Source organism: Sciurus vulgaris (assembly GCF_902686455.1).
Source record: "Sciurus vulgaris genome assembly, chromosome: 9".
Classification (NCBI taxonomy): Eukaryota; Metazoa; Chordata; class Mammalia; order Rodentia; family Sciuridae; genus Sciurus; species Sciurus vulgaris.
In genome coordinates this window covers 91,546,048-91,573,582 of record NC_136469.1, presented here as the reverse complement: position 1 = coordinate 91,573,582, position 27,535 = coordinate 91,546,048, and the positions used below count along the sequence as shown (strand labels likewise).

Here is a 27,535-nt window from a genome sequence, read left to right as displayed (position 1 = left end):
CAGCTTTGCCACGAATGGTGATAATATTATGGCTATTACTAACAACGATCAGTGTCCTCTCCTTACATAATACCATTTGTGGGTCCTGTGTTGAGTGATGGCAAAAACTTCCTTCAGGCACAATAAAAATATTCAGACATGGCTGGGGATGGAGCTCAGTGGTAGAGTGCTTGCCTAGCATACAAGGCCCTCGGTGTGATTCCCAGCACCAGGGGAACAAAAAACAGATTTAAGAAAAACATTCAGGCAGGATAGTTTTTCCATGTTTTACAAATGAAGAGATGGACACACACACAGAAACTCCCAAGTTAAAACAAAACATTTAAAATGTTGTAAAAAATAGTTATAATTTACTGAGTGCTTAAATGTGTCAGACACTGTGTTAAAAGCTTTGCAAGCATTAACCCACAACGGTCCTGCGAGGTAAAGCATCACCATTTCCATCTTATAGATGAAAAAGGAAGGCTTACAGAGTGTACGTGATAGAATCAGAATTTGAAAGAAGTTTTCTATAAATCTTCCAAGGAATAGCAATCACTTATTTTATAGAGCTCAAGAATTCTAACTGAAATTGAGAGTTTTCAAAGGTAAAAGATTATGAAGATTTTTTTCATGATAGGGGTAAAGATAAAGTCAGAGTTGATCACCCTAGAAGGTGCACATAAGATATTCTTTTTAAAAATACATATATTTTTTATAACTCTATTTTATTTATTTTTTTATGTGGTGCTGAGGATCGAACCCAGTGGCTCACACGTGCTAGGCAAGTGCTGTACCACAGAGCCACAACCCCAGCCCCCATAATATTTTCTATCCAAAAATGTTTCTTTGATCAGTCTGTAACAGATTCCTGAAGTGTCAGCATTAAGGAATACTTCATTTTAGGAAGGGAAAAGGTTGGTTAGATTTTATCCCATGTTATGAAAGTAGTACATTGGAATTAATTTATTAGTTGTTTTTCAGTTTGGTAGTTAGTTGAGAGGAGATTTGGATTTAATGATGTATTAGGAGAGAATCCCCTGATTAGAAGTCTTCTTCATACTTCAGTTCTAGAGAAGTATGAAATAGAAATAGATAAAGAAGTAATTAAAAAAGAAAGTGAAAAGTCCAGGCAGACCATATTAATCTGATGAACAATTTGCTTTAAACAGCTTCTGAACATAGGACAAATGTTGAATTAGTTTGTCATTTAAACAAATGACATCATAATAAATGCTGTTGACTTTTGAACATTAGAAAAAGTTTTGGTCCTAAACACTCTTGCCATATGAACCAAAGGAATTCAAGACGAACATGCTATTATTATTCAAAACTAACTGGCATGGACACTGACTTCTGCTCTCTGTATAAATTTGCTTAGTTCTAGATAGCAGCAGGATATGAGCGTCTAAACTTTTAAAAATTCAGTTTCATAACTATTTATTGTGTGCCCAATTCTGTAATACAATGATGAATAGCATGTGTATTTTGTTCTTAAGCAGTTCATAATCAATAACATACCATGAATTTAGAGGAATAGTAATTTAGATTTTTATTTGACAATAGAAAAGGAAAGTATTAGGATTCATTTACTATGCATTTCCTTTCTCAAAGACCGCTTTGGAGGTAGCAGATATCCAGGTGGTATGCGAATTAGGAGGATAAGAGTTATGGAGGGCTGTCTGGTTAGATTAGTGATGAAGCAGAGGAGAAAGCAATCTGCTTTCAATAATTTTCTCTACTCCTTTAATAAAGAGATTTGTATAAATCTACATAAGATTTTATAATGTCTACTTTGTGGTTTACTGACATTTAAAATTATTTCTACCTGAATGATATTTAGTTCTTAAATTCTTTCTTCCTTTTATTCTTTCTCATTTACTTTCTCATTCTTTCTATTTTATTCTTTCTCATTCACTTACTCAGTGAGATGGTTTTCCTGAGTTTCTTGTACATCGCCTCCCAAAAGAGATGCAGTAAATCAGTTTAAAAAAACAAACAACCCACCAGGGATGTTTATTCCCACCAACTATAGTCAAGGGCACATAAGTTTAGTAGATAGGTCATATTTTATATTCACTTGAGTTTGCATTGGTTCAGTCATATAATCAAATGAAGAGTAATCATTTGTTTCATTTTAGCATGCCAAGAATCAAGCACTACAAAGTGATGAGCATAGGAAAAAACTACACTATTGAACTGGAAAAACCTGTAAGTAGATATTTCTTTGTTACTGGTGAACTTTTTCCTGATTTCTCCCAAACCTATCTTTATAGAATATTCAAGTGGAAAAGCAGATTTGATTTTTCCCTTAGGGGCAGTACTGGCAAAAACAGGCAAGTTAAGGAACCCTGCAGGTGGCAGATATCCAGGGTGAGAAGTGAGATGCAAGACAGGTGGTGGAGGCAGAGTAGAAGATAATCTTCTTCTAAAAACTCCACTTATTTTCTCTGCAAATCTTTATCAACATAGTAGTTTCGGGGAGAGAAAATAGTTTTATTAAACATCTATTTTGCATTCAATTATTAACACGTGCTTATAGGAAGAAATCTGCTAATGACTAGTTGTATTAGTCAGGGTTCTCTAGAGGAACAGAATCAACAAGAAGTGTGATTATAAAAATGGAATATATTAGATTTGCTTACATGACCAGAAGCTGGATAGTCCACAATGACCATCTGTAGCTGGAGAGCTGGAGAGCTGGAAGAACCAGCAACTGTGCAGTCCAAGAGGCAGAAGCCCCAGAACAAGAAAGATCAAGAGTGCTACCCTAGTCTGAGACCACGACTTCTGGAAACTACCTGGAGATCACTGGCAGAGTCCACTTTGGAAAAGTGAAGAAGCAAGAGTATGATATCCTCAGATAATCAAAGCAGTAATCAAGAACCCATTCAAGAAGACCTGAGCTTGCATCTGCATCTGATTCCTTGTTCTTCCAAATTTTATTCCATCTTATTGGACAGTGCTGCCCATGCTTAGGGAGGGTCAGTTCACTATCCCACATTCCAAGCATTCCTAGACATGGCCTCGCTGACACACCCAGAAGCCTCTTAATCATTGGCATCTCTTAATGTCAACTTGATTAGTTGACACTTTGAATTAATCATTACACTAGTCTTCTAAAACTTGCAATGGAGTTCAGAAATCCTCTTTAATAGCAGCATACCAGTGAAGAAAAGGTTTCTTCCTTGTCTTTAACTCCTCTCCCATCCTAGCTGTCTTATCATGTGGCTAAAGATACAACATCTTAACTACATGTTGGGCAGAGAGCTAAGTAACTTAAATGTACAATTTAATTTAATCTTTTTTTATTAGCCTGGTGTATATACTGTGCCTATCATACAGGTGAGAAAATTTATTTACACTGGTCTCAACTGATGAAAATGTGGTGGCATATCCTATGTTCTAGGATGCTAATGAAAAGGAATATAGCTCTGTGGTTTTAGAAATGGAAAGATGGATGGGTCAGGAAAGATGTCTGAATAGTATTTAAGTGGAATTGGTGGATCTTAAAGAGTTTCTTTGTCTCTCCAGATCCATCATGTTGATCAAATAGAAAAAGGATAGGTGATTGAATTTATTATACTTCATCCATAAGCAGCAAGGCAGCTGCTGACTCCTACAACTTGCTGATATCTTCACCAAAAATGATCCAGAGCTCATGTCTCAGATCCATGCCTACTGGGCTTTTAAAACAAAGTTCTAATGAAGGAGGCAGAGAACTTGTTGCTAAAGGATCATCCAAATAACCAAGTGACTACAAGTAATGGTCAGGGAAGTACAAAGATGTAACTGATATATCTACATGTATCAGTTACATCTTTGTAACTGGTGGACTAGGTTCATTTCTGTCATTAGTCTCCACAGTACACAGTGGGAGGAAAAGTAACAGCCTGAAGTCTGCTTTCACCTTTTACTCTCCCCAACCCTACCACTCAACCAAGTTGCATTTTTATGAATTCTTTTCCTCTTCAAGGTTACCTGGGATAGTCACATATAAATAGATTTCACTTGTATAAAAATTTTGGTTGGGGGTAAAGAGAGATTTCAGTTACTTCTAAACCAGTAAATTATCCTGTCACAGAGAGATATTAAAATGCTTAAATTCTCTGACTTTAAGTATTCTTTAGTTTAAGGTAGAGAAAACTAACTCTGCCTAACCTAGGCAAAAGTGAATTCATTATAAGAATATAGAATGTTGTTGTAATAAACATTCCAAAGGCAAGAAAATCCTCAGAGACTAGGAATTAGTTACTTGTACTAATAACCATCTTATTAGAAAGTTGCTAGCTTCCTCTACTCAAGTTCAAATTTCAAGAAGGTAGTACTTTCTGACCTAATTTTCAGTGATTCTTATGTCTTATGGAGGGACAGCAAGGTAGCTAATTATTGTCCACCAGTCTGTATTCATTAGGTAAGGGGAAATTCCTCAACAGAGAACTGAAACATGCTCATCAGAAAGGAGAAATAAGACACAGGGGTAAGGAAAACTATGGTCAGTCAGTAAGCTATTGAAGTAAGTTACTGACATGAGTTTCTGGAAGTCAGGAAATAACACAGGAATCTTCATCAAATTACAGTTGAGCCATTTCTTACTCTTTACCTGGGTGATTCTGAACCTTCTCTCACTTTCTCTTTATACAGGTAACACTTCCAAACCTCTTCAGTGTCATTGATTATTTCGTGAAGGAGACTCGAGGAAATTTAAGACCATTTATATATTCAATAGAGGACAACCTTGGTATGTCCTTCACTTTGTTGCCATATTAAGGAAATCACAAGGAAACCAAAAATCTCTGATATGATTTGTAACACCAGCCAGGTAGGAAGTGTAGTTTAGCTTTTAAATTAATCCAATTGGCAATTAATTTTTTACTGAGTCTGTGAAGATAAGGGAGTACCAATATAACCTTGTCAAAGAAATATAGATTCATTTTGGGGAATGAAAAATCGTGAGGCATAAATTGTGACTATTCCATCATTCTTGCCTTTATTAAACCCTTTCAGAGATAAGAGGAAAACATAATCATATAGAGTCACAGAAACCAAACAAGTAAAGGAATGGTCTATCAATAATGTCAGATACTTTAGACAGGATAAAATGGATAAAGATTAAGAAGATAATATGAGAATTGGTCATTAGGCAGCACTAAGAACTTTTATTCCACTATAAAGGCAGAAGTCAGACGATAATAAACAATGAATAGGTGGTGAGAAACTACAGATAAAAATTGTAGTTAGGAGAAGCTACAGAATTTGTGGATCCCCTGTACATAAGAAGTCAAAACAATGATAGAAGACCCCATTAAACCCAACATGGAACCCTGTGCAGCAGCACAGTTCACATACCCATGACATTGGGAAAGGATGGAAAAATCCAATATAACTTTCCTGCTGCATGGATGATACTGTATCAGTTATCAAACACTGTGCAACAAGCTGTCCCCAAAACATGATGGTTGTTTTCAACAAGCATTTTATCATGATTCTATGGATCAGAAACTTGGATTTGATTCAGTTGGGCAGTTCTTTTACTTTCACCTGACATCACTCAAATGACTTGAAGTAACCAGTGGCTTGAGTGGGGCTGGATTGTTCCAGTGAGCCTTGGTCACACCTACTGTCAGTGAGGGATGGCTTGACCTCTCTTCATCTGGTCTCTGATCTTTAAAGATGATAGTCCAGGCTCTAATAATGGAGGCAGAGAACTAGACTAGATCATCCAAATAATCAAGTTACTCCAGGTCATCAGGGAAGAATAAAGAAACTGGAATAAAGTAATTCTCACATAAGATCTCAGAGCAGCAAGGAGAGAATGATAGCTTCATTTTCTTGGACTACTATTTATTTATCTTAGGGTTTTTATTGCTTTATAATTATTCATAATAGTGGGGCTTCTTGTTATGTATTCAACACATGCATATAACATAATTCGGTCTGTTTTATCCCCCAGTACCTCCTCTTTCTCTCTTCTCCTTCTCCCTCTCCCTAGTTTCCAACCTCTACTCTACTGATCTCCTTTCTGTTTTCATGAGATCCACCCCCACTAACCCTCAATCCCTGGGCTACAAATTCTTAATGCTGAGGATAAAGTATGATCCTCTTGGAACTTTTAGTATAGGGAGTGTGAACTGAATTACTACTTCTCCGTGTGATGTGCCTAATGTATAGGTTCTACTTTTCTGTTCCTTTTTAAAACAAAAAACCCTTATTCTTAAAATTTGCATGCAACAAAATGTTCTTTTGGTGTACAGTCCTATAAATTTCAACAACTACCCCCATAGGCAAGATAAAGTTACATCACCTCAAAAAATACCCTCCTGTTCTTGCTCTTTAGCCAGCCTTTCTCACCAGCAACAATCCTTGATCTGCTTTCCATATCTATAATTTTGGTTTTTCCAGAATATCATATACTTGGAATCACAATATGGAATCATTTGATACTGGTTTCCTTCAGTCATCATGATCTTGAGATTCATACAAGTATGTATAGTATTAACACATTCTTTTAAATTACTGAATAGTATTTCACAGTATGGATTAGGGTTATTTCCAGTTTTTGGCAATTACTAAATTATATAAACAAAAACTATTATTTGTATGAATATGTCTTTGTCTTCATTAGGTAAAATATAGAAAATTGAGATTATTGGGTTATGTGATAAATGTATGTCTACATTTATGAGAAACTGCCAAACTGTTTTCAGAAGTGGTCCTGTTTTTGGCATTGATGCAATCAACTGGACAGTTTCAGATCCTATATTTTTGCCAGAACTTGGTGTCAACACACATACACTCACACATTCTAATAAGTATGCATGTATCTCTTGGTAGTTTTAACTACTATTCAATAATGATGTTGAGAATCTTTTTATATGCTGCCATTCATATGCCTTATTTGATCAGTAATCTGATTAAATCCTTTGCCCATATTTTTACTATTGTTTGTTCTCTTAGACTTAAGTTTTGAGAGTACAATACATAACATGAATACAAGTCCTTTGTCAGATATTTCATTTGTAAATGTTTTCTCAGTCTGTGTGTTTTTATTTCACATTGTTTTTGGCAGTTTTAAACTTTGACTAGCAACAAATTTTCAGTTTAGTTCCTATACACTTTTGGTATGTTGTATCTGAGAACTCTTCACCTAATCTAAGATCACAAAAATATTTTTTCCTATTTTCTTTTGGATCTGTTATAATTTTATGTCTCATACTTGGGTCTATGATCCATTTTGAATTTTCATTTAAAGTGGGAAGGGTAAGTCAAGTTTCATTTCATCTGCATTTAGATTGGTTATATCTAAAAAGAGACCATCCTTTATTGCATTGCCTCTTTTTTTTTTAAATTGTGCTGGTTATTGCAATTGGGCCTGGAACTGGTGAAGTATGTGCTATGCCACTGATCTACACCCCAGCTCATCATTCTAAAATAATTATTGACCATATTTATATGGATCAATTTTCATTGGTATATGTTCTTACCCTTTCACCAATATCACACAATCTCTATTAGTATAACTTTATGATTCTTCAAATCAGGAATATTATTTTGTTCTTCATTTTCAAGATTATCTGAACTAGTCTAGTTTCTATGCCATTGGTACAAGATTTAGAATGCCATGCTGCTATCTACACAACAATTCTCCTGGGATTCTTACTGGATTTTGTTGAATCATACACCATTTTAGGGAGAATTGACATCTTGAGTCTTTCAATTGAGAAATGCATTCTGTTAGGTCCATTTGGGTTGTTTTTCTTTCATAGAGCTTAGTAGTTTTCAAGGATATTGATCCTGCACATATTTTGTTAGGTTTATAACTTTTTAATTTTTTGGTTTTATTTTAATTACTTTAGAAAAACTTTGTAATTCCAACTGTGCATCATTAGTATATAGAAATATATGGAGTTGGATATTCTAAGACTTTGAAAACCTCACTTATTAGTTTCTAAAGGATTTTTATTTTTTTGGTAGAATTTTGGAATTTTCTATGTAGATGTCATGGTATCTGTAAATAGATGACTTAGTTCATATTTTTTTTCAATCCATATGCATTTATTTTACTTGTCTCACAATACCGGGTGGGGTGTCCAGAGCAATTCTGAATGCTAATGGTGAGATGGGACATTTTTTCCTTCCAGTTTTAGAAGAAAAACATTCCATTTTTCACTACTATGGATGATACTAAAGGTTTTTTTTTTAAAGATGATTTAAAAAATGCCCTTTTCAGTGAGGAAGTTCCCTTTATAATTACTATTTTGCTGGGAGGCATTGTTTTTTTTTTAATCATATAGGTATCATTTGTTTTTAATTAGAGCATTGTTATAATCATACATAGTAGTTGGGTTCATTTTGACAAAATCATACATGCATGGAATTTAACGTACTCCATTTCAATTCCTGTTTTCCTGCCACATTCCCTCTCCTATTTCCTCCCCCTTACTCTACTGATCTTCCTTTCACTAGTTTACTTTTTATTGGTTCTTTCTACATATACATAAAGGCAGAATTCCCTGTGGTATATTTATAAATACACATAGCATGATTTTATTAAGTTCATTCTGCGTTTCCTCTTCTTTCCCATCCTTCCCCTTCCCTATCTCTTTCTACTCTACTGATCTTCCCTGTATCTGTATGCTATCTGATTCCCCAACCCATCTCTTTTTAAATCTTATTTTCCTCTAGCTTCTGCATATGAAAGAAAACATTTGACTCTTGATTTTCTGGGTCTGGTATGATTTCTCCATTTTCATCCATTTAGTGGAAAATGTCATAATTTCATTTTTATTTATGGCTGAGTAAAACTCTGTTGTGTATATCCACCACGTTTTCTTAATCCATTTATCTATTAATGGGCCCCTGGGCTGATTTCATAACTTGGCTACTGTTGATTATGCTGCTATAAACCCTGATGTGGCCTTATTGCTATAACATGCTGACTTTAGTTATTTTGGATAAATACCAAGAAGTGGAATAACTGGGCCATATGGTGGTTTCAGTCCTAATATTATTTTTTAATTTTGGGGGGGGGTGTGAGAGTTTAAACCGGGAGTACTTCACCACTGAGCTACACCCTCCATTTTTACTTTTTATTTTGAGACAGGGCCTTGCTAAGTTGCTTAGGGCCTTGCTAATTTGCTAAGGCTGGGCTTGAACTTGTGATCCTTCTTAGCCTCCTGAGTCACTGGGTTTATAGGTGTGTGCCAACATGCCTGGCCTCCATTCCTAAGTTTTTGAGGTATCTCCATACGGCCTTTCAGAGTGGTTGTACTAATTTGCAGTCATACCAACAATGTGTGTATACACATCCCCCCCCCCATTCTTGCCACAATTTATTTGTAATCTTAATAACTGCCATTCTGACTGGAGTGAGACCAAATCTTAGTGTCGCTTTGATTTGCATTTTCCTGATTGCTAGAAGTATTGAACATTTTTTCCATGTATTTGTTGTCTGTTTCTTCTTTTGAGAAATATCTATTTAGCTCTTATGCCCATTTTTTGATTCACTTATTTGTTTTTTGGTGGTAAGCTTTTTGAGTTCTTTATATATCCTGGATATTAATGCCCTGTCAGAGGAGTAGCTGGAAAAGATTTTTCTCCCACTCTGTACATTCACTCTTCATACTCTTAATCATTTTCTTTACCGTGCAGAAGTTTTTTTTAACTTGATGGCACCCCACTTATTGATTCTTGGTTTTGTTTCTTATGCTTTGGGGGTCTTGTTAATGAAGAAGTTATTGAACCAATGTGATGGAATGTTGGCCCTATTTTCTTCTAGCAGTTGCAAAGTTTCTGGTAAGATTCCAAGTATTTGATCCACTTTGAGCTGACCTTGTGCAAGGTGAGAGGGATCTAGTTTCATTTTTCTACATATGGATATCTGGTTTTCCCAGCACTATTTGCTAAATAGGCTGCCTTTCTCCAACATACATTCTTGGCACCTTTATCAAGTAGCAGATAACTGTGAGTATATGGGTTTGTCCTGTGTATTCCATTCTATTCCATTGGCCTTCATGTCTATTTTGAAGCCAATACCATGCTGTTTTTGTTTATATAGTTGTGCAGTATAATTTGAGATTAGGTATTGTGATGCCTCCTGTATTTCTCTTCTTGCTCAGGATTGCTTTCCCTATTCTGGGTCTGTCATTCTTCCACTTGAATTTAAGAAGATATTTTGATGGGGCCTGCAATGAATCTATATGTCGCTTTTGGTAGTATGGCCATTTTGACAATAGTAACTCAATCTATCCAAGAACATGGGAGAACTTTTCATCTTCTAAGGTTTTCTTCAATTTTTTTTCTTCAGCATTCTATAATTTTCATTGTGGAGATTTTTCACCTTCTTTATTAGATTAATTCCCAAGGATTTTCTGTTTTTGAGGTTATTTTGAATGGAATGCTTTTCCTGATTTCCTTCTCAGCAGAATAATGATTAGAGTATAGGAAAGCTATTGATTCATGAATGGTCATCTTGTTTCCTGCTACTTTGTTGAATTCATTTATCAGTTCTAGAAGTCTTCTGGTGGAGTTTTTTTTTTTTTTTTTTTTTTTTTTTTTTGGGGGGGTCTTCTAGATAAAGGATCATATCATCAGCAAACAAATAATTTGACATTTTCCTATTTCTATCCCTTGAATCTCCTTTTCTTGCCAGATTGCTCTGGATAGAGTTTTTAAAGTTTTTTTTTAGATGTTCATGGACCTTTATTTTATTCATTTATTTATATGTGGTGCTGAGGATCCAATACCCAGTGCCTCCCACATGGTAGGTAAGCGCCCTACCACTGAGCCACAACCCCAGCCCTCTGGATAGAGTTTTGAGAACTCTATTGAATAGAAGTGATGAGAGTGGACATTCTTGTCTTATTCCTGAATTTAGATGCCTTTCCTGCATCTATTGAAATAATCATATGTCTTTTGTCCTTAATTTTATTTATGAGGTGAGTTACATTTATTGATTTACATTTGTTGAACCAACTTTGCATCCTTGGAATGAAACCCACTTGATCATGGCTTAATATCATCTTGATGTGTTTTTGAACACAATTTGCCAACATGGATATTGGTCTATCATTTTCTTTCTTTGTCTGGTCTTGGTATTAGGTTTATATGGCTTCAGAAAATGATTTGGAAGTGTTCCGTCCCTTTCAATTTCATGGAATAATTTGAGAAAGACTGGTCTTAGTTTTTCTTTAAAGGTCTGATAGAACTCAGCAGAGAATCCTTCCAATCCTAGGCAACAAAGAAAATTTTGTTGGAAGGCTTTTAATTTGTTTCAACTTCATTGCTTGATAGTGGTCTATTTAAGTTTTTTATGTCTTCCTGTTTCGATTTGGGCAGGTTTTATGTGTGTAGAAATTTGTGAATGTCTTCTAAGTTTTCCAGCTTATTAGACAATAAATTTTCAAAAATAGTTTTTCATAATCCTTTGGACTTTAAAATTGTGATATCTCTTTTTTATCTCTAATTTTGTTGATTTGGGTCTTCTCTTCCTTTTGGTTTGAACAACCAAATCTTTATTGATCTTGTGTATTGTTTATTCCCAATTTCATTAATTTTTGGTTCTGATATTAATTATGTCCTGCCTTCTACTAATTTTAGAATTAGTTTTTTCCTCTTTTCTCAGCCTGTGAGGTGGAAAATACATTATATATTTGGGCTCTATGTTTTTTTGAGGGGGTAGGCATTCAATGCTATAAAATTTCCTCTTGGAGCTGCTTTCATACTCTCCTAGAGATTCTGATATGTTGTATCCGTTTTAATTTGTTCCTTAAAATTTCTTAAGTTCTACTCTATTTTCTTCTATGATCCATTTTATTTAAGAGTACATTCAATATTAATGTTTATGTGCTTTTTATTATTTTTCTTGTTGATTTCTAGTTTTATTCTATTATGATCTGATAGGACGCACAGTATTATAGGTATGTTTGTTTATTCATTGGTATTTGCTAAGACTTACACTGTGAACTAGAATATGGTCTATTTTGGAAAAGTTTCCATGAACTGCTGATAGTAAGTTTTGCTGTTTTGAAATATTCTATAGATGTCTATTAGGTTCATTTGTTATATAGGACTATTTAGGTCAGAAACATCTCTTGATTTTATGCTTGGATGATCTGTCTATTGGTGATAAGGGTGTGTTGAGTCACCCAGTATTATGGTATTGGAGTATATCTGGGACTTAATGTTGATAAGTTTTTTAAGGTAATTAGTTGCACTGACCTTTGGAGCATGTATATTTACTATTGTTATATCTTCTTGTTGGGTTTTCCCTTTACCAGTATGTAGCGACCTTCTGTATCTCTTCTAATTTTTGCTTAAAATCTGATGTTAGATAGGAGAATAGCTACTCCTTGTTTTCAAACACAACTTGCGTGGAATATATTTTTTCCATTCATTTACTTTCAGCCTGTGGGTGTCTTTGCCTGTGAGATGAAACTCTGAAAAACAGCATATGGTTGAATGTTCGTTTTTGATCCATTCTGTTAGTCTACATCATTTAACAGGGGAGTTCATACCAATTACATTCAGTGTTATGGACATGTGTTTGTAGTTTCCTGACATTTTGTGTTGTTTGCTATATTTAATTCTATCTGAATTTCCATTTAGTTGGTTTCATTTTTAGTGAGCTTCATCTGTTTGGGAGCTTTGCAGTTTATTTTTGGTTTCCTCTGTGTGTATATCTTTGAGTATTCTTTGTAGTGCTGGATTGGTGGTCATATTTTAGTTTATCCTTATCATGAAAAGTTTTTATTTTTTCATCAATTTTGAAAGAGTGCTTTGCTGGACACATAAATCTTGGCTGTTAACTGTCTTCTTTTACATAATGGAATATCTCATTCCAGATCCTCTTTGATTTTAGAATTTGAGAAGTCTAAAGTGAGTCTTGTTGGTTCACCTCTAAATGTGACCTCACATTTTTCTCTTGCAGCTTTTAATATTTTTCCTTATTTTCTATGTTAGGTATTTGATTATGACATGTCTTGGAGAGTTTCTGTTCTGATCTTGTCTATTTGGTGTCCTGTTTGTCTCCTGTATGTGAATGTCTGATGCTGTTCCAGAGTTCTTCTGTTCATGGTCTTGTATTTTTTCCTTTATTACATACTGAGTGTGCAAGATCATATACCCTGTCCTCAAGGCCTAAAGTGTATTTTCTATGGAACCTAATTTTAAGTGAATTTTTAATTTGAATCATTGTGTCTTCAATTTCTAGGTGTTCTGATTGGATTCTTTTCATTATCTCCATTTCTTACTGAAATGGTCTTTTTTTTTTTTTTATTGTAAACAAATGGGATACATGTTGTTTCTCTGTTTGTACATGGCGTAAAGGCATACCATTTGTGTAATCATAAATTTACATAGAGCAATGTTGTTTGATTCATTCTGTTATTTATTTCCCTTCCCCCCACCCCTCCCACCCCTCTTTACCCTCTATACAGTAGTTCCTTCCTCCATACTTGCCCCCCTCCCTAACCCTAACTCTAACCCTTCCCTCCCCCCCACTATGTGTCAACCTCCACTTATTAGCGATATCATTCGTCCTTTGGCTTTTTGAGATTGGCTTATCTCACTTAGCATGATATTCTCCAATTTCATCCATTTGCCTGCAAATGCCATAATTTTATCATTCTTTATGGCTGAGTAATATTCCATAGTATATATATACCACAGTTTCTTTATCCACTCATCAATTGAAGGGCATCTAGGTTGGTTCCACAGTCTGGCTATTGTGAATTGAGCAGCTATGAACATTGATGTGGCTGTATTTCTGTAGTATGCAGATTTTAAGTCCTTTGGGTATAGGCCAAGGAGTGGGATAGCTGGGTCAAATGGAGGGTCCATTCCAAGTTTTCTAAGGAATCTCCACACTGCTTTCCAGAGTGGCTGCACTAATTTGCAGCCCCACCAGCAGTGTATGAGTGTACCTTTCTCCCCACATCCTCGCCAACACCTGTTGTTCCTCGTATTCTTGATAATCGCCATTCTAATTGGGGTGAGATGGAACCTTAGGGTGGTTTTGATTTGCATTTCTCTTATTACTAGAGATGTTGAACATTTTTCCATATGTTTGTTGATTGCTTGTAGATCTTCTTCTGTGAAGTGTCTATTCATTTCCTTAGCCCATTTGTTGACTGGACTGTTTGAATTCTTGGAGTAGAGTTTTTTGAGTTCTTTATAGATTCTGGAGATTAGTGCTCTATCTGAAGTATGATTGGCAAAGATATTCTCCCACTCTGTAGGCTCTTTCTTCGCATTGCTGATAGTTTCCTTTGCTGAGAGAAAGCTTTTTAGTTTGAATCTATCCCAGTGGTTGATTCTAGCTTTTATTTCTTGTGCTATGGGAGTCCTGTTAAGGAAGTCTGGTCCTAGACCAACAAGGTGAAGATTTGGACCTACTTTTTCTTCTATAATCTGCAGGGTCTCTGGTCTGATTCCGAGGTCCTTAATCCATTTTGAGTTTAGTTTCGTGCATGGTGAGAGATATGGGTTTAGTTTCATTCTGTTGCATATGGATTTCCAATTCTCCCAGCACCATTTGTTGAAGAGGCTATCTTTTCTCCATTGCATATTTTTGGCCCCTTTGTCTAGTATGAGAAAATTGTATTTATTTGGGTTTGTGTCTGTGTCCTCTATTCTGTACCATTGATCTACCTTTCTATTTTGGTACCAATACCATGCCGTTTTTGTTACTATTGCTTTGTAGTAGAGTTGAAGATCTGGTGTTGCAATACCCCCTGTTTCACTCTTCCTGCTAAGGATTGCTTTAGCTATTCTGGGTTTCTTATTCTTCCAGATGAATTTCATAATTGCCTGCTCTATTTCTGTAAGGTACGTCATTGGGATTTTAATTGGAATTGCATTGAATTTGTAGAGCACTTTAGGTAGTATGGCCATTTTGACAATATTAATTCTTCCTATCCAAGAACATGGAAGATCTTTCCATCTTCTAAGGTGTTCTTTAATTTCTTTCTTTAGTGTTGTATAGCTCTCATTGTAGAGGTCTTTCACCTCTTTTGTGAGATTGATTCCCAAGTATTTTATTTTTTTCGAGGCTATTGTGAATGGGGTAGTTTTCCTAATTTCTCTTTCTGAAGATCCATCACTTATGTATAAAAATGCGTTGGATTTATGGGCATTGATCTTGTAACCTGCTACTTTACTGAAATCACTTATGAGTTCTAAGAGTTTTCTGGTGGAATTTCCTGGTTCCTCTAAATATATAATCATATCATCAGCGAACAGGGATAGTTTGAGTTCTTCTTTTCCAATTCGTATCCCTTTAATTTCTTTGGTTTGTCTAATTGCTCTGGCCAGAGTCTCAAGAACGATGTTGAATAGAAGTGGTGAAAGAGGGCATCCCTGCCTTGTTCCAGTTTTTAGGGGGAATGCTTTCAGTTTTTCACCATTTAGAATGATATTAGCCATGGGCTTAGCATAAATGGCCTTTACAATATTAAGGAATGTTCCCACTATCCCTATTTTTTCTAGTGTTTTGAGCATGAAGGGGTGCTGTATTTTATCAAATGCTTTTTCTGCATCTATTGAAATAATCATGTGATTCTTGACTTTAAGTCTATTAATATAGTGAATTACGTTTATTGATTTCCTGATGTTGAACCAACCTTGCATCCCTGGGATGAAACCCACTTGATCATGGTGCACTATCTTTTTAATATGTCTTTGTATGCGATTTGCTAAAATTTTGTTGAGAATTTTTGCGTCGATGTTCATTAAGGATATTGGTCTGAAATTTTCTTTCCTTGATGAGTCTCTGTCTGGTTTAGGTATCAGTGTGATATTGGCTTCATAGAATGAGTTTCGGAGGGTTCCCTCCTCTTCTATTTTATGGAATACTTTGAGAAGTATTGGAATGAGCTCTTCCTTAAAGGTTTTGTAGAACTCGGCTGAGAACCCATCTGGTCCCGGACTTTTCTTTGTTGGTAGGCTTTTGATGACTTCTTCTATTTCAGTACTTGAAATTGGTCTATTTAAATTGTTTATGTCCTCCTCATTCAGTTTAGGCAATTCATATGTCTCTAGAAACCTGTTGATGTCTTCGAAATTTTCTATTTTGTTGGAGTATAGATTTTCAAAATAGCTTCTAATTATGTTTTGTATTTCCATCCTGTCTGTAGTGATATTTCCTTGTTCATTCCGAATTTTAGTGATTTGGGTTTTCTCTCGTCTTCTCTTTGTTAGTGTGGCTAAAGGTTTATCAATTTTGTTTATTTTTTCGAAGAACCAACTATTTATTTTGTCAATTTTTTGTATTGTTTCTTTTGTTTCAATTTCATTGATTTCAGCTCTGAGTTTAACAATTTCCTGTCTTCTACTACTTTTGGTGCTGTTCTGTTCTTCTTTTTCTAAGGCTTTGAGCTGTAGTGTTAGGTTGTTTATTTGTTGAGTTTTACTTCTTTTATTAAATGCGCTCCATGAAATAAATTTCCCTCTAAGCACTGCTTTCATAGTGTCCCAGAGATTTTGATATGATGTTTCTTTGTTCTCATTTACCTCTAAGAATTTTTTAATTTCCTTCCTAATATCTTCTGTTATCCATTCATCATATAAGAGCATATTGTTTAATCTCCAGATGTTGGAATAGTTTCTGTGTTTTACTCTTTCATTTATTTCTAACTTCAATCCATTATGATCTGATAGAATACATGCTAGTGTCTCTATCTTCTTGTATTTGCTAACATTAGCTTTGTGGCATAATATATGGTCTATTTTAGAGAAGGATCCATGTGCTGCTGAGAAGAAAGTGTATTCACTCTTGGTTGGATGGAATATTCTATAAATGTCCGTTAAGTCTAAATTATTGATTGTGTTGTTGAGATCTATGGTTTCTTTGCTCAATTTTTGTCTGGAAGATCTGTCCAGTGGTGATTGCGGCGTGTTAAAATCACCTAGTATTATTGTGTTGTGGTCTATTTGGTTTCTGAAATTGAGAAGGATTTGTTTGACATACATAGATGAGCCACTGTTTGGGGCATAGATGTTTATGATTGTTATATCTTGCTGATTTATGCTTCCCTTAAGCAGTATGAAATGACCTTCTTTATCCCTTCTGACTAACTTTGGCTTGAAGTCCACATTATCGGAAATGAGGATGGATACTCCAGCTTTTTTGCTGAGTCCATGTGCATGGTATGTTTTTCCCCATCCTTTCACCTTTAATCTATGGGTATCTTTTTCTATGAGGTGAGTCTCTTGCAGGCAACATATTGTTGGATCTTTCTTTTTAATCCAGTCTGCCAGTCTATGTCTTTTGATTGATGAATTCAGGCCATTAACATTCAGGGTTATTATAGAGAAATGATTTGGTTTCCCGGTCATTTGGTTCATTTTTAAAATTTTGTTTATTTATTTGTTTGACACAACTTGTTTCCTCCTTTATTTGACAATTCCTTTAGGATAATTCCTCCGTTTGCTGATTTGCTTCTTTGTTTTTCATCTCTTCCTCATGGAATATTTTGTTGAGAATGTTCTGTAATGCTGGCTTTCTTTTTGTAAATTCTTTTAGCTTTTGTTTATCATGGAAGGATTTTATTTCATCGTCAAATTTGAAGGTAAGTTTTGCTGGGTATAAGATTCTTGGTTGGCATCCATTTTCTTTCAGGGCTTGAAAAATGTTGTTCCAGGACCTTCTAGCTTTTAGGGTCTGGATTGAAAAATCTGCTGATATGCGTATTGGTTTCCCCCTGAATGTAATTTGGTTCTTTTCTCTCACAGCCTTTAAAATTCTGTCTTTATTTTGTATGTTAGGTATTTTCATTATAATGTGCCTTGGTGTGGGTCTGTTGTAATTTTGTGTATTTGGAGTCCTGTAAGCCTCTTGAACTTGATTTTCCATTTCATTCTTCAGATTTGGGAAATTTTCTGATATTATTTCATTGAATAGGTTGTTCATTCCTTTGGCTTGTTTCTCTAGGCCTTCCTCAATCCCAATAATTCTTAAATTTGGCCTTTTCATGATATCCCATAGTTCTTGTAGATTCTGTTCATGATTTCTTACCATCTTCTCTGTTTGTTCAGCTTTGTTTTCAAGGTTAAATATTTTGTCTTCAATGTCTGAGGTTCTGTCTTCCAGGTGTTCTATCCTATTGGATATGCTTTCTATGGAGTTCTTAATTTGGTTTATTGTTTCCTTCATGTCAAGGATTTCTGTTTGGTTTTTTTTCAATATCTCTAACTCTTTATTGAAATGATCTTTTGCTTCCTGTATTTGCTCTTTTAACTGTCGATTGGTGCGATCAATCAATGCTTGCATTTGCTCTTTCATCTCATCATTCAATGCTTGCATTTGCTCTTTCATCTCCTCGTTTGCTTCTCTGATCATTTTAATTATGTACATTCTGAACTCCTTTTCTGTCATTTCTTCTGCCATGCTGTCATTGGGTTTTATTGATGTAACATCTAGATTTGTTTGCAGCATTTTCTTTCCTTGTTTTCTCATGTTGTTCAGATATCAGTGGACCGCTGAGATATTGCAGATTTCCTCTGTTGATTTACAATGACCCTGAAGATTTCTATATATATCCCCTCTTAGCCTTCAGTAGGCTGAAGTCTTGGAGGAGGTTGATAATGCGGTGCTCCACAAGGAAGCTGCCTCTCTAGGAGTGGTGGCCTTCAGGTGGGGTATATTCCCTGCTAGTGGGCAGAGGTGCCTCCACTTGTTGACCAATGGTCGTCCAAAGGGGACCTAGGCTGTGGGCTGAGGCAAGGCCTGTTTGGGCCTGAGCCTCTGGTTTTACCGTCCTTGTGGGAAACCTCACCCAGCAGGGAAGACTCACCCGGTGGGGAGGTCTCGCTGGTCAGTTTCCTCCTAGAGGTTCCCCTCAATTTACAGCTACTGCCTGGGCTGGGCTGCCTTCCTCTGCAAAGTTTCCAGGGGCCCGGCCCTACCTCCTGGGCCTGGGAGCCTCACCCTTCGCAGATGAATCTCCTTAGGCTGCCCCTCCTCAGAGAATTTGCCCATAGGCCTGGAACCTTCGCTCCGCCCTAAGCCTGTCTCTGTGCGGCTCTTCCACCCAGAAGCCTCCTAGATCCTGGGACCCTGTTCTGCACCTAATCGCCTGGCTGCGTGGCCCCTCCTCTGAGCAGCCACCTGTGGCCCCGAACAATTGCTCTGAGTCCCAGAGACCCGCCACAGGCCTCTTCCTCCAGACAGCCGCCCAGTATGCCGGTGCGGTCACTAGGAGTCCAAGAAACTCACTTCGTGCCTCCTCCTCCCACCAACCACCCGTAGCCCGGGGCAATCAATCATTCCGAGTCGAAGTGACCCTGCCCGTTCCTCCTCCTTCTCCAGATAACCCCCCGGGTGTTCAGGAGCAGTCCCTCTGAGTGGCTCTGAATCCACGTGACCCGCTGCACGGGTCCTCTGGGCAACCGCCCGGAGCTCTGGTGTGGTCCCTCAAGACCAAGCGTCCCACCACGCTTCTCCTCCAGACAGCCCCCCTGTGTTCAGGAGCTGTCACTTTAAGACCAAACAACTCACCACTCGCCTTCTCCTCTGAGCAGCCGCCTGGAGCGCTAATGCAGTCACTGCGAGTCCAAAGGACCCGCCGCGCTCCTTCTCCTCCTTCTCCTACTCCTCCGGGCAGGCCCCGGGGTTCAGAAGTGGTCAGGGTCCAAACAGCTCGCCACGCAGCCCCTTCTCTGGCAACCGCCTGTAGCTCCCGTGTAGTCACCCGAATCCAAGCGGCTGCTCCTCTTCCTCCTTGTCCTCAGGGCAGGCCCCGGTGTTCAGAAGCGTCGTTCTGATTCCAAACAGCTCGCCGCGCGGCTTCTCCTCTGGCAACCGCCTGCAGCTCTGGCGCAGACTCTCCGAATCCAAGTGGCCACGCTTCTCTCCTCCTCCTCAGGGCAGGCCCCGGTGTCCTGAGTCCACACAGTTCTCCCCGCCTCTCCTCCCCCGGGCAGCCGCCGGAGCCCCAGTGGCTGCTCCGAGTCCCAGCGCTGTGCCGAGCGGCCTCCTCTATGGCGCTCCAGCGGGGGGAGGGGCGTCTCGCCGGCAGCTCTACTTCACAAAGTTTCCTGCGTTCCGGGACCCCCGTCCCATCCGGGATGCCCCCCCAGGGGGTGAGAGTCACCCGGCTACTTTGAGTTGGTCCCAAGCGTCTCAATATCTCCTCTCTTGAATCCTGAGTTCTGGAGCAACAGGTAATGCAGCCACCCTCTAGGCCGGCATCTTGAAAAACCCAGTCTATGTCTTTTGATTGATGAATTCAGGCCATTAACGTTCAGGGTTATTATAGAGAAATGATTTGGTTTCCCGGTCATTTGGTTCATTTTTAAAATTTTTAAAATTTTGTTTATTTATTTGTTTGACACAACTTGTTTCCTCCTTTATTTGACAATTCCTTTAGGATAATTCCTCCGTTTGCTGATTTGCTTCTTTGTTTTTCATCTCTTCCTCATGGAATATTTTGTTGAGAATGTTCTGTAATGCTGGCTTTCTTTTTGTAAATTCTTTTAGCTTTTGTTTATCATGGAAGGATTTTATTTCATCGTCAAATTTGAAGGTAAGTTTTGCTGGGTATAAGATTCTTGGTTGGCATCCATTTTCTTTCAGGGCTTGAAAAATGTTGTTCCAGGACCTTCTAGCTTTTAGGGTCTGGATTGAAAAATCTGCTGATATGCGTATTGGTTTCCCCCTGAATGTAATTTGGTTCTTTTCTCTCACAGCCTTTAAAATTCTGTCTTTATTTTGTATGTTAGGTATTTTCATTATAATGTGCCTTGGTGTGGGTCTGTTGTAATTTTGTGTATTTGGAGTCCTGTAAGCCTCTTGAACTTGATTTTCCATTTCATTCTTCAGATTTGGGAAATTTTCTGATATTATTTCATTGAATAGGTTGTTCATTCCTTTGGCTTGTTTCTCTAGGCCTTCCTCAATCCCAATAATTCTTAAATTTGGCCTTTTCATGATATCCCATAGTTCTTGTAGATTCTGTTCATGATTTCTTACCATCTTCTCTGTTTGTTCAGCTTTGTTTTCAAGGTTAAATATTTTGTCTTCAATGTCTGAGGTTCTGTCTTCCAGGTGTTCTATCCTATTGGATATGCTTTCTATGGAGTTCTTAATTTGGTTTATTGTTTCCTTCATGTCAAGGATTTCTGTTTGGTTTTTTTTCAATATCTCTAACTCTTTATTGAAATGATCTTTTGCTTCCTGTATTTGCTCTTTTAACTGTCGATTGGTGCGATCAATCAATGCTTGCATTTGCTCTTTCATCTCATCATTCAATGCTTGCATTTGCTCTTTCATCTCCTCGTTTGCTTCTCTGATCATTTTAATTATGTACATTCTGAACTCCTTTTCTGTCATTTCTTCTGCCATGCTGTCATTGGGTTTTATTGATGTAACATCTAGATTTGTTTGCAGCATTTTCTTTCCTTGTTTTCTCATGTTGTTCAGATATCAGTGGACCGCTGAGATATTGCAGATTTCCTCTGTTGATTTACAATGACCCTGAAGATTTCTATATATATCCCCTCTTAGCCTTCAGTAGGCTGAAGTCTTGGAGGAGGTTGATAATGCGGTGCTCCACAAGGAAGCTGCCTCTCTAGGAGTGGTGGCCTTCAGGTGGGGTATATTCCCTGCTAGTGGGCAGAGGTGCCTCCACTTGTTGACCAATGGTCATCCAAAGGGGACCTAGGCTGTGGGCTGAGGCAAGGCCTGTTTGGGCCTGAGTCTCTGGTTTTACCGTCCTTGTGGGAAACCTCACCCAGCAGGGAAGACTCACCCGGTGGGGAGGTCTCGCTGGTCAGTTTCCTCCTAGAGGTTCCCCTCAATTTACAGCTACTGCCTGGGCTGGGCTGCCTTCCTCTGCAAAGTTTCCAGGGGCCCGGCCCTACCTCCTGGGCCTGGGAGCCTCACCCTTCGCAGATGAATCTCCTTAGGCTGCCCCTCCTCAGAGAATTTGCCCATAGGCCTGGAACCTTCGCTCCGCCCTAAGCCTGTCTCTGTGCGGCTCTTCCACCCAGAAGCCTCCTAGATCCTGGGACCCTGTTCTGCACCTAATCGCCTGGCTGCGTGGCCCCTCCTCTGAGCAGCCACCTGTGGCCCCGAACAATTGCTCTGAGTCCCAGAGACCCGCCACAGGCCTCTTCCTCCAGACAGCCGCCCAGTATGCCGGTGCGGTCACTAGGAGTCCAAGAAACTCACTTCGTGCCTCCTCCTCCCACCAACCACCCGTAGCCCGGGGCAATCAATCACTCCGAGTTGAAGTGACCCTCCCCGTTCCTCCTCCTTCTCCAGATAACCCCCCGGGTGTTCAGGAGCAGTCCCTCTGAGTGGCTCTGAATCCACGTGACCCGCTGCACGGGTCCTCTGGGCACGGCCCGGAGCTCTGGTGTGGTCCCTCAAGACCAAGCGTCCCACCACGCTTCTCCTCCAGGCAGCCCCCCTGTGTTCAGGAGCTGTCACTTTAAGACCAAACAACTCACCACTCGCCTTCTCCTCTGAGCAGCCGCCTGGAGCGCTAATGCAGTCACTGCGAGTCCAAAGGACCCGCCGCGCTCCTTCTCCTCCTTCTCCTACTCCTCCGGGCAGGCCCCGGGGTTCAGAAGTGGTCAGGGTCCAAACAGCTCGCCACGCAGCCCCTTCTCTGGCAACCGCCTGTAGCTCCCGTGTAGTCACCCGAATCCAAGCGGCTGCTCCTCTTCCTCCTTGTCCTCAGGGCAGGCCCCGGGGTTCAGAAGCGTCGTTCTGATTCCAAACAGCTCGCCGCGCGGCTTCTCCTCTGGCAACCGCCTGCAGCTCTGGCGCAGACTCTCCGAATCCAAGTGGCCACGCTTCTCTCCTCCTCCTCAGGGCAGGCCCCGGTGTCCTGAGTCCACACAGTTCTCCCCGCCTCTCCTCCCCCGGGCAGCCGCCGGAGCCCCAGTGGCTGCTCCGAGTCCCAGCGCTGTGCCGAGCGGCCTCCTCTATGGCGCTCCAGCGGGGGGAGGGGCGTCTCGCCGGCAGTTCTACTTCACAAAGTTTCCTGCGTTCCGGGACCCCCGTCCCATCCGGGATGCCCCCCCAGGGGGTGAGAGTCACCCGGCTACTTTGAGTTGGTCCCAAGCGTCTCAATATCTCCTCTCTTGAATCCTGAGTTCTGGAGCAACAGGTAATGCAGCCACCCTCTAGGCCGCCATCTTGAAAACCCCGTGAAATGGTCTTTTATCTTCTGTTTATCTCTCTTAATTCATTCCTTAGATCTTGTTTTAGTTCATTGAAAATTTTAATAATAATCTTTTAATAGTCTTTCTCTGGAATTTCATCCACTTCCATGTCTTTGGGGTCGTTTGTTGGGGATTGTGAATTTGGGAAGAGATTTGTTTGCCTGTTTCTTCATGTTTTCACAAGTCTGGAATTGTGCATCAATTGAGATGTATTCCCCCTCCTTTATTGTGCACATCCTTTGTGTGTGGTTACCCTTTTTGTTCTGGGACTTCTCTCTTTGATGTATGAGTAGATTTCTAGGAGTATGATCTGAGCTCTTCCTCTTCTTGTTTTTCCTTGGGGCCTGTTTGTTGGTTTGGGTTTTTTTTTCCCCTCCCTATTTCTATATGTTATCGTATTGTTGAGGCTCAGGTGGGGCTAGGTCATGTGTGGAGTGAGATTTGTTGTTATTTGGATGAGTTATGAATATTCTCAAGCAGCAGGATTTCTACTCTGTGAACTTGAAGTGCCCTAATCACTTTCCAGGCCCTCTCAGAGGAAAGAGGGAGCCAAAAATAGTACCAAATGTTAGCAAGAGATGTACAGACTTAGGGTAAATGGCCAGTGTCTACTTTGACATCTGTAACACTAATTGCCACCTATAAAGGAATAGTGGGGTCAGCATTTAACATCAGCACCAACAATAAAATAAAATGTGAACTAGATCAGGCATTAAACAGCAGGTGTCTATTGTGTCATCCTTTGTATTAATAATCACAGCAACATGAATGGTGTAGGAATTACACAAACTATATAATTCTCAGTGGGAGTGCAGTATCTTAAGAGAAAAAAAGGGTAGCAAGGGAAGAGAAAGTTTGAAATATTTAAAAAGTGAGCAGAGGCAGACAATAGGTAGCAGATGGCAGCTATAAAGGAGGAGAATAAATAAAAGTAATAAAAAATGAATGAGAGGAAGAGGGAACAGGAAAATTTGGCTCTTAGTGGGCAAAGAGAGTGAAGGAGCAATAAGGGACAAAAACCAAAGGACAAACAAATGTAAGATAAAAAAATATTCAAACCCATGTATAATTATACCTCGTCTAAGTCAAACCAGGATAAATCATGAATGAACAAGAAAACAGTTAAAATGAAAGTTAGATTACATGAATACATACAAGTTAAACCTATATATATTTTAAACCTGTCAGCACAGTGAGAACACCCACATTCACAAACCCACATATGCATAATCTTGCAGTATTTAAAAAAGTAAAAAATGATAAAGTATAATGATACTTTTGAAAATAATTTTTAAAATTAAGGGTAAATTTTAGGGAGGGGAAATATGGGGAAAAGGAGCTAGAGGAAAAAACATTAATGAAAATAAAGAGATTTTTTTCTTTTTTTCCCATTTTGGAGGTCAAAACTGTTGGCAAGGAGGGATTTTCATCCTTTGTATTTTTATATTTGGGCTCTGTAACCCTTGGGTAAAAGACTGAGGTTTGTTAAATCCAACGTCTTTATGGTTCTCACCTAGTTGTCAGCCATTGTGGCTAGGAGCCAAAGCTGATTGTAGCAGCTCTCGTTTCCTGTCTCCCAGTACATGGTGGGGCAGACTGTTGAATGCAGACAAATTGTATTTTCTTGTAGTGGGAGTGGTGCAGAGTTCTAAATTGGAAGTTCAGTAACTGGAGTTTGGTCTCGGTTGACCCTTGGTACTCTGTCAGTGGGCGTAAGATTTGGTCCACATTCCCTTGCTGAGAAGATGCCCATGTCTGTCAGATGTTTGGGTCTCTTGTCTCCTGTAAATTGTTCTTTTCAGGTGGGAAATCTAAACCTTCACAGGTTTCACATTCACTGCTATGGATGTGAATTACCCAGTAGCAGCCCTGGAGTGCAGACACTGTAGTATGGCCGCTATCAGTATCTTTCCAATAGGTCTTAAGGGGTGCCAGCAACAAAGGAAGTTCTCTTGCCTTGCTATCTGGAGTCCGGATAGCCTGGGCACAATTTTCTTTGCGCCTATTTCAGTCACACTCTGGGGTCATAATAGGTGACCACTGGGTCAGCTGGCAATTTCCTTTATAAGCTTCCTCTCTCCTGCCTCTGCTTGCAGCTGTGCAACACTTAAAAATGGTTCCTTATGCCAGTGATCCCATTTCTCCCCAAACTATCTGGCCCATGGGCTGGGTGATTTTGGTTGCTTTTCACTCAACAGCTTCTCCCATTGACTCTGGGTCCATTAAGATTGGCCTCCCTCTCTATTCCACAGCTACCTCCAACATCTCCCCACCCCACCTTTTCTTTTTTCTTTTTTGGCTTTGCTGTCTTCTCTCTCCATCAGCACTCCTCCTCTCAGCAGCTATGGTGGCTTTGTCTCTATTTTTTTTTTTTATATTAGTTCAATGTTTATGACTTTCTGTGTTTTCATGGTTTTATTGACCAGTGTTGAACTTCTGTGAATTCCCATAGTTATCTACCTCTTGAGTAGTCTTCCCACTTTTTAAATCTGGTGCTAAGGAGCTGCTGGGAAGTGCACTCTTCCTCTGATTTGCTATCTTCTCTATTCTGTGAATGTTAAGTTTTGTCAAATCATCTTTTTGTATCTATTGAGAAGATTATATGGTTTTTCCTTTTAGGTTGTTCATTATGGTGAGTTATACTGATTTTGTTTTTGTCCAAATCTTACATAAACTCATTTGGTTATAATGTACTGTTGGATTTGATCTGGTAATTTAAGAATTGTCATGTCTGAGAAATAGTTTGGTGAAAAAAAATGTAATGCTGGGGACTGAAATTAGAAGCTCCCACATACAAGAGGTATATCACTGAGCTACATCCCCATTTTGTAAAAACTCTGAGACAGAATATGGCTAAGTTGTCCAGGTTAGCCTTGACAATGTGATCCTCCTGCCTCACTCTCTGAAGTAGCTAGGGTTACAGGTGTGCACTACAGTGCCTTGCTCAGTGAACTTTTAATTTCATCTATTTTTTCATTGCAAAAGTTTGAAAGTTTTCAATTCAAAAGTGTTTGACTACTTCATGAAGCATAACTGGTAATTCCAACATCTTGGATATGCAAGTACTGGCTTCTGTTATCTTATCCCTTGAAAATTAGAGAATTGGCAACATTTCTCTTTTTGAATATCAAATAATTTTGTATTCTATCTCGGGTATTTTGAATATATTTTCATGGCTTTTTGTGGCCTGTTGAAATCCTTTAGAGCATTTATTTAAGGAGGTAATTAGATTGAACCAGTTCTATTTCACTTTCTATGGGAAGTGTTTCCAAATCAGTTTTAAAAATCTTTATTAAGCTACTATGGGTTTGTATACCTCAGGGATTATTAGCATTGGACTTGGGCAATGGTTTATATTTTAATTCTCAAAGTCTTTGAAGTTCTGTGCATGTATGACTGAAATGAACCTGGAACTTGTGTAACAACACATATAAAACTAGGGGATGCTCTTTTCCAGCTCTCCTATTTCCAGGATTTCCCTTACTGTTCAGCTACACCAAGGATAACTTTTTCTGGTCTTCTAGCTAGGAAGATGAGGCTTTTGTGTTTCAGACTGGGGGTTGAACACAGAGCCTTGCACATGCTAAGTAAGTACTCTACCACTGAGCTACAGCCACAACCCTTCATATTTTTATTTTGACACAGGGTCTTGCAAAATTGCCCATCAATTGTCTTGCTGAGCTTGAACTTGCAGTCTTCTTGCTTCAGTCTCCCACATAGTTTGAATTGTAGGCAAGCATCACCACATTCGCCAAGATGGTAGTTCTTAAAGAGTTAGAGCCACCTGTGCTGTCATGCAGTTCTGTGAGACTGGGGCTGCCCAGTCTCTCTAAAGAGAGAGAAAATAAAAGTATTTCCAACTCTTTCCTTGCTTCCTGAGCTGACTCTTACTTGTTTCCAAGAATTTTCTCTTGAGGCTTTAGGTGCTGATACTACGGTAGTACAGCACATGGAGGAGGAGCCACCCTCAGAGCAGGACCAGGAAAAAGAAAACGGACAACAGAAAGAAATAACTGAACAAACAAACAGGCTCTTGATATAAACTATCAATAATTCTAGAAACAGACAACCAGAGTGCTTCTGCTATATGACTGACTGACCTGGTTCTATATGCTTAGTGTTCAGGAACAAACTATTCAATCTTGCTGCATTTCAGGTTCCTTATAAGGATGATGGAATGATAGGTGAAATTAGGCATGTAAAGGAAAACTTCAAATAATCAAGAGTATCTTCTGTAGGATAACATTTATTTTCAAAAACAGGATGGAAAAGTAAAATACAATAAATGAGAATGAAAACAATAGTTTAGAAAAGCTACAAAAATTGAAACGACCAATAGTGCTGAAACTTTAAGAAAATTTTGTGGTCCTCTAAAATTGTTTCAGGA

The 27,535-nt window shown here is 38.8% G+C and overlaps 1 protein-coding gene across 8 annotated transcripts in view; it reads left to right on the top strand.

Moving 5' to 3' along the window:
* The window catches only part of STAP1 (signal transducing adaptor family member 1), a 59,989-nt gene that overhangs the window by 31,364 nt on the left and 1,090 nt on the right, over positions 1–27,535 (top strand). For all 8 annotated transcript variants that reach the window (XM_079153711.1, XM_079153709.1, XM_079153708.1 and 5 more), the window contains 2 exons: positions 2,121–2,190; positions 4,624–4,720. In XM_079153711.1, the coding sequence (XP_079009837.1) occupies positions 2,121–2,190; positions 4,624–4,720 (167 nt within the window). The remainder of the gene's footprint in view (positions 1–2,120; positions 2,191–4,623; positions 4,721–27,535) is intronic.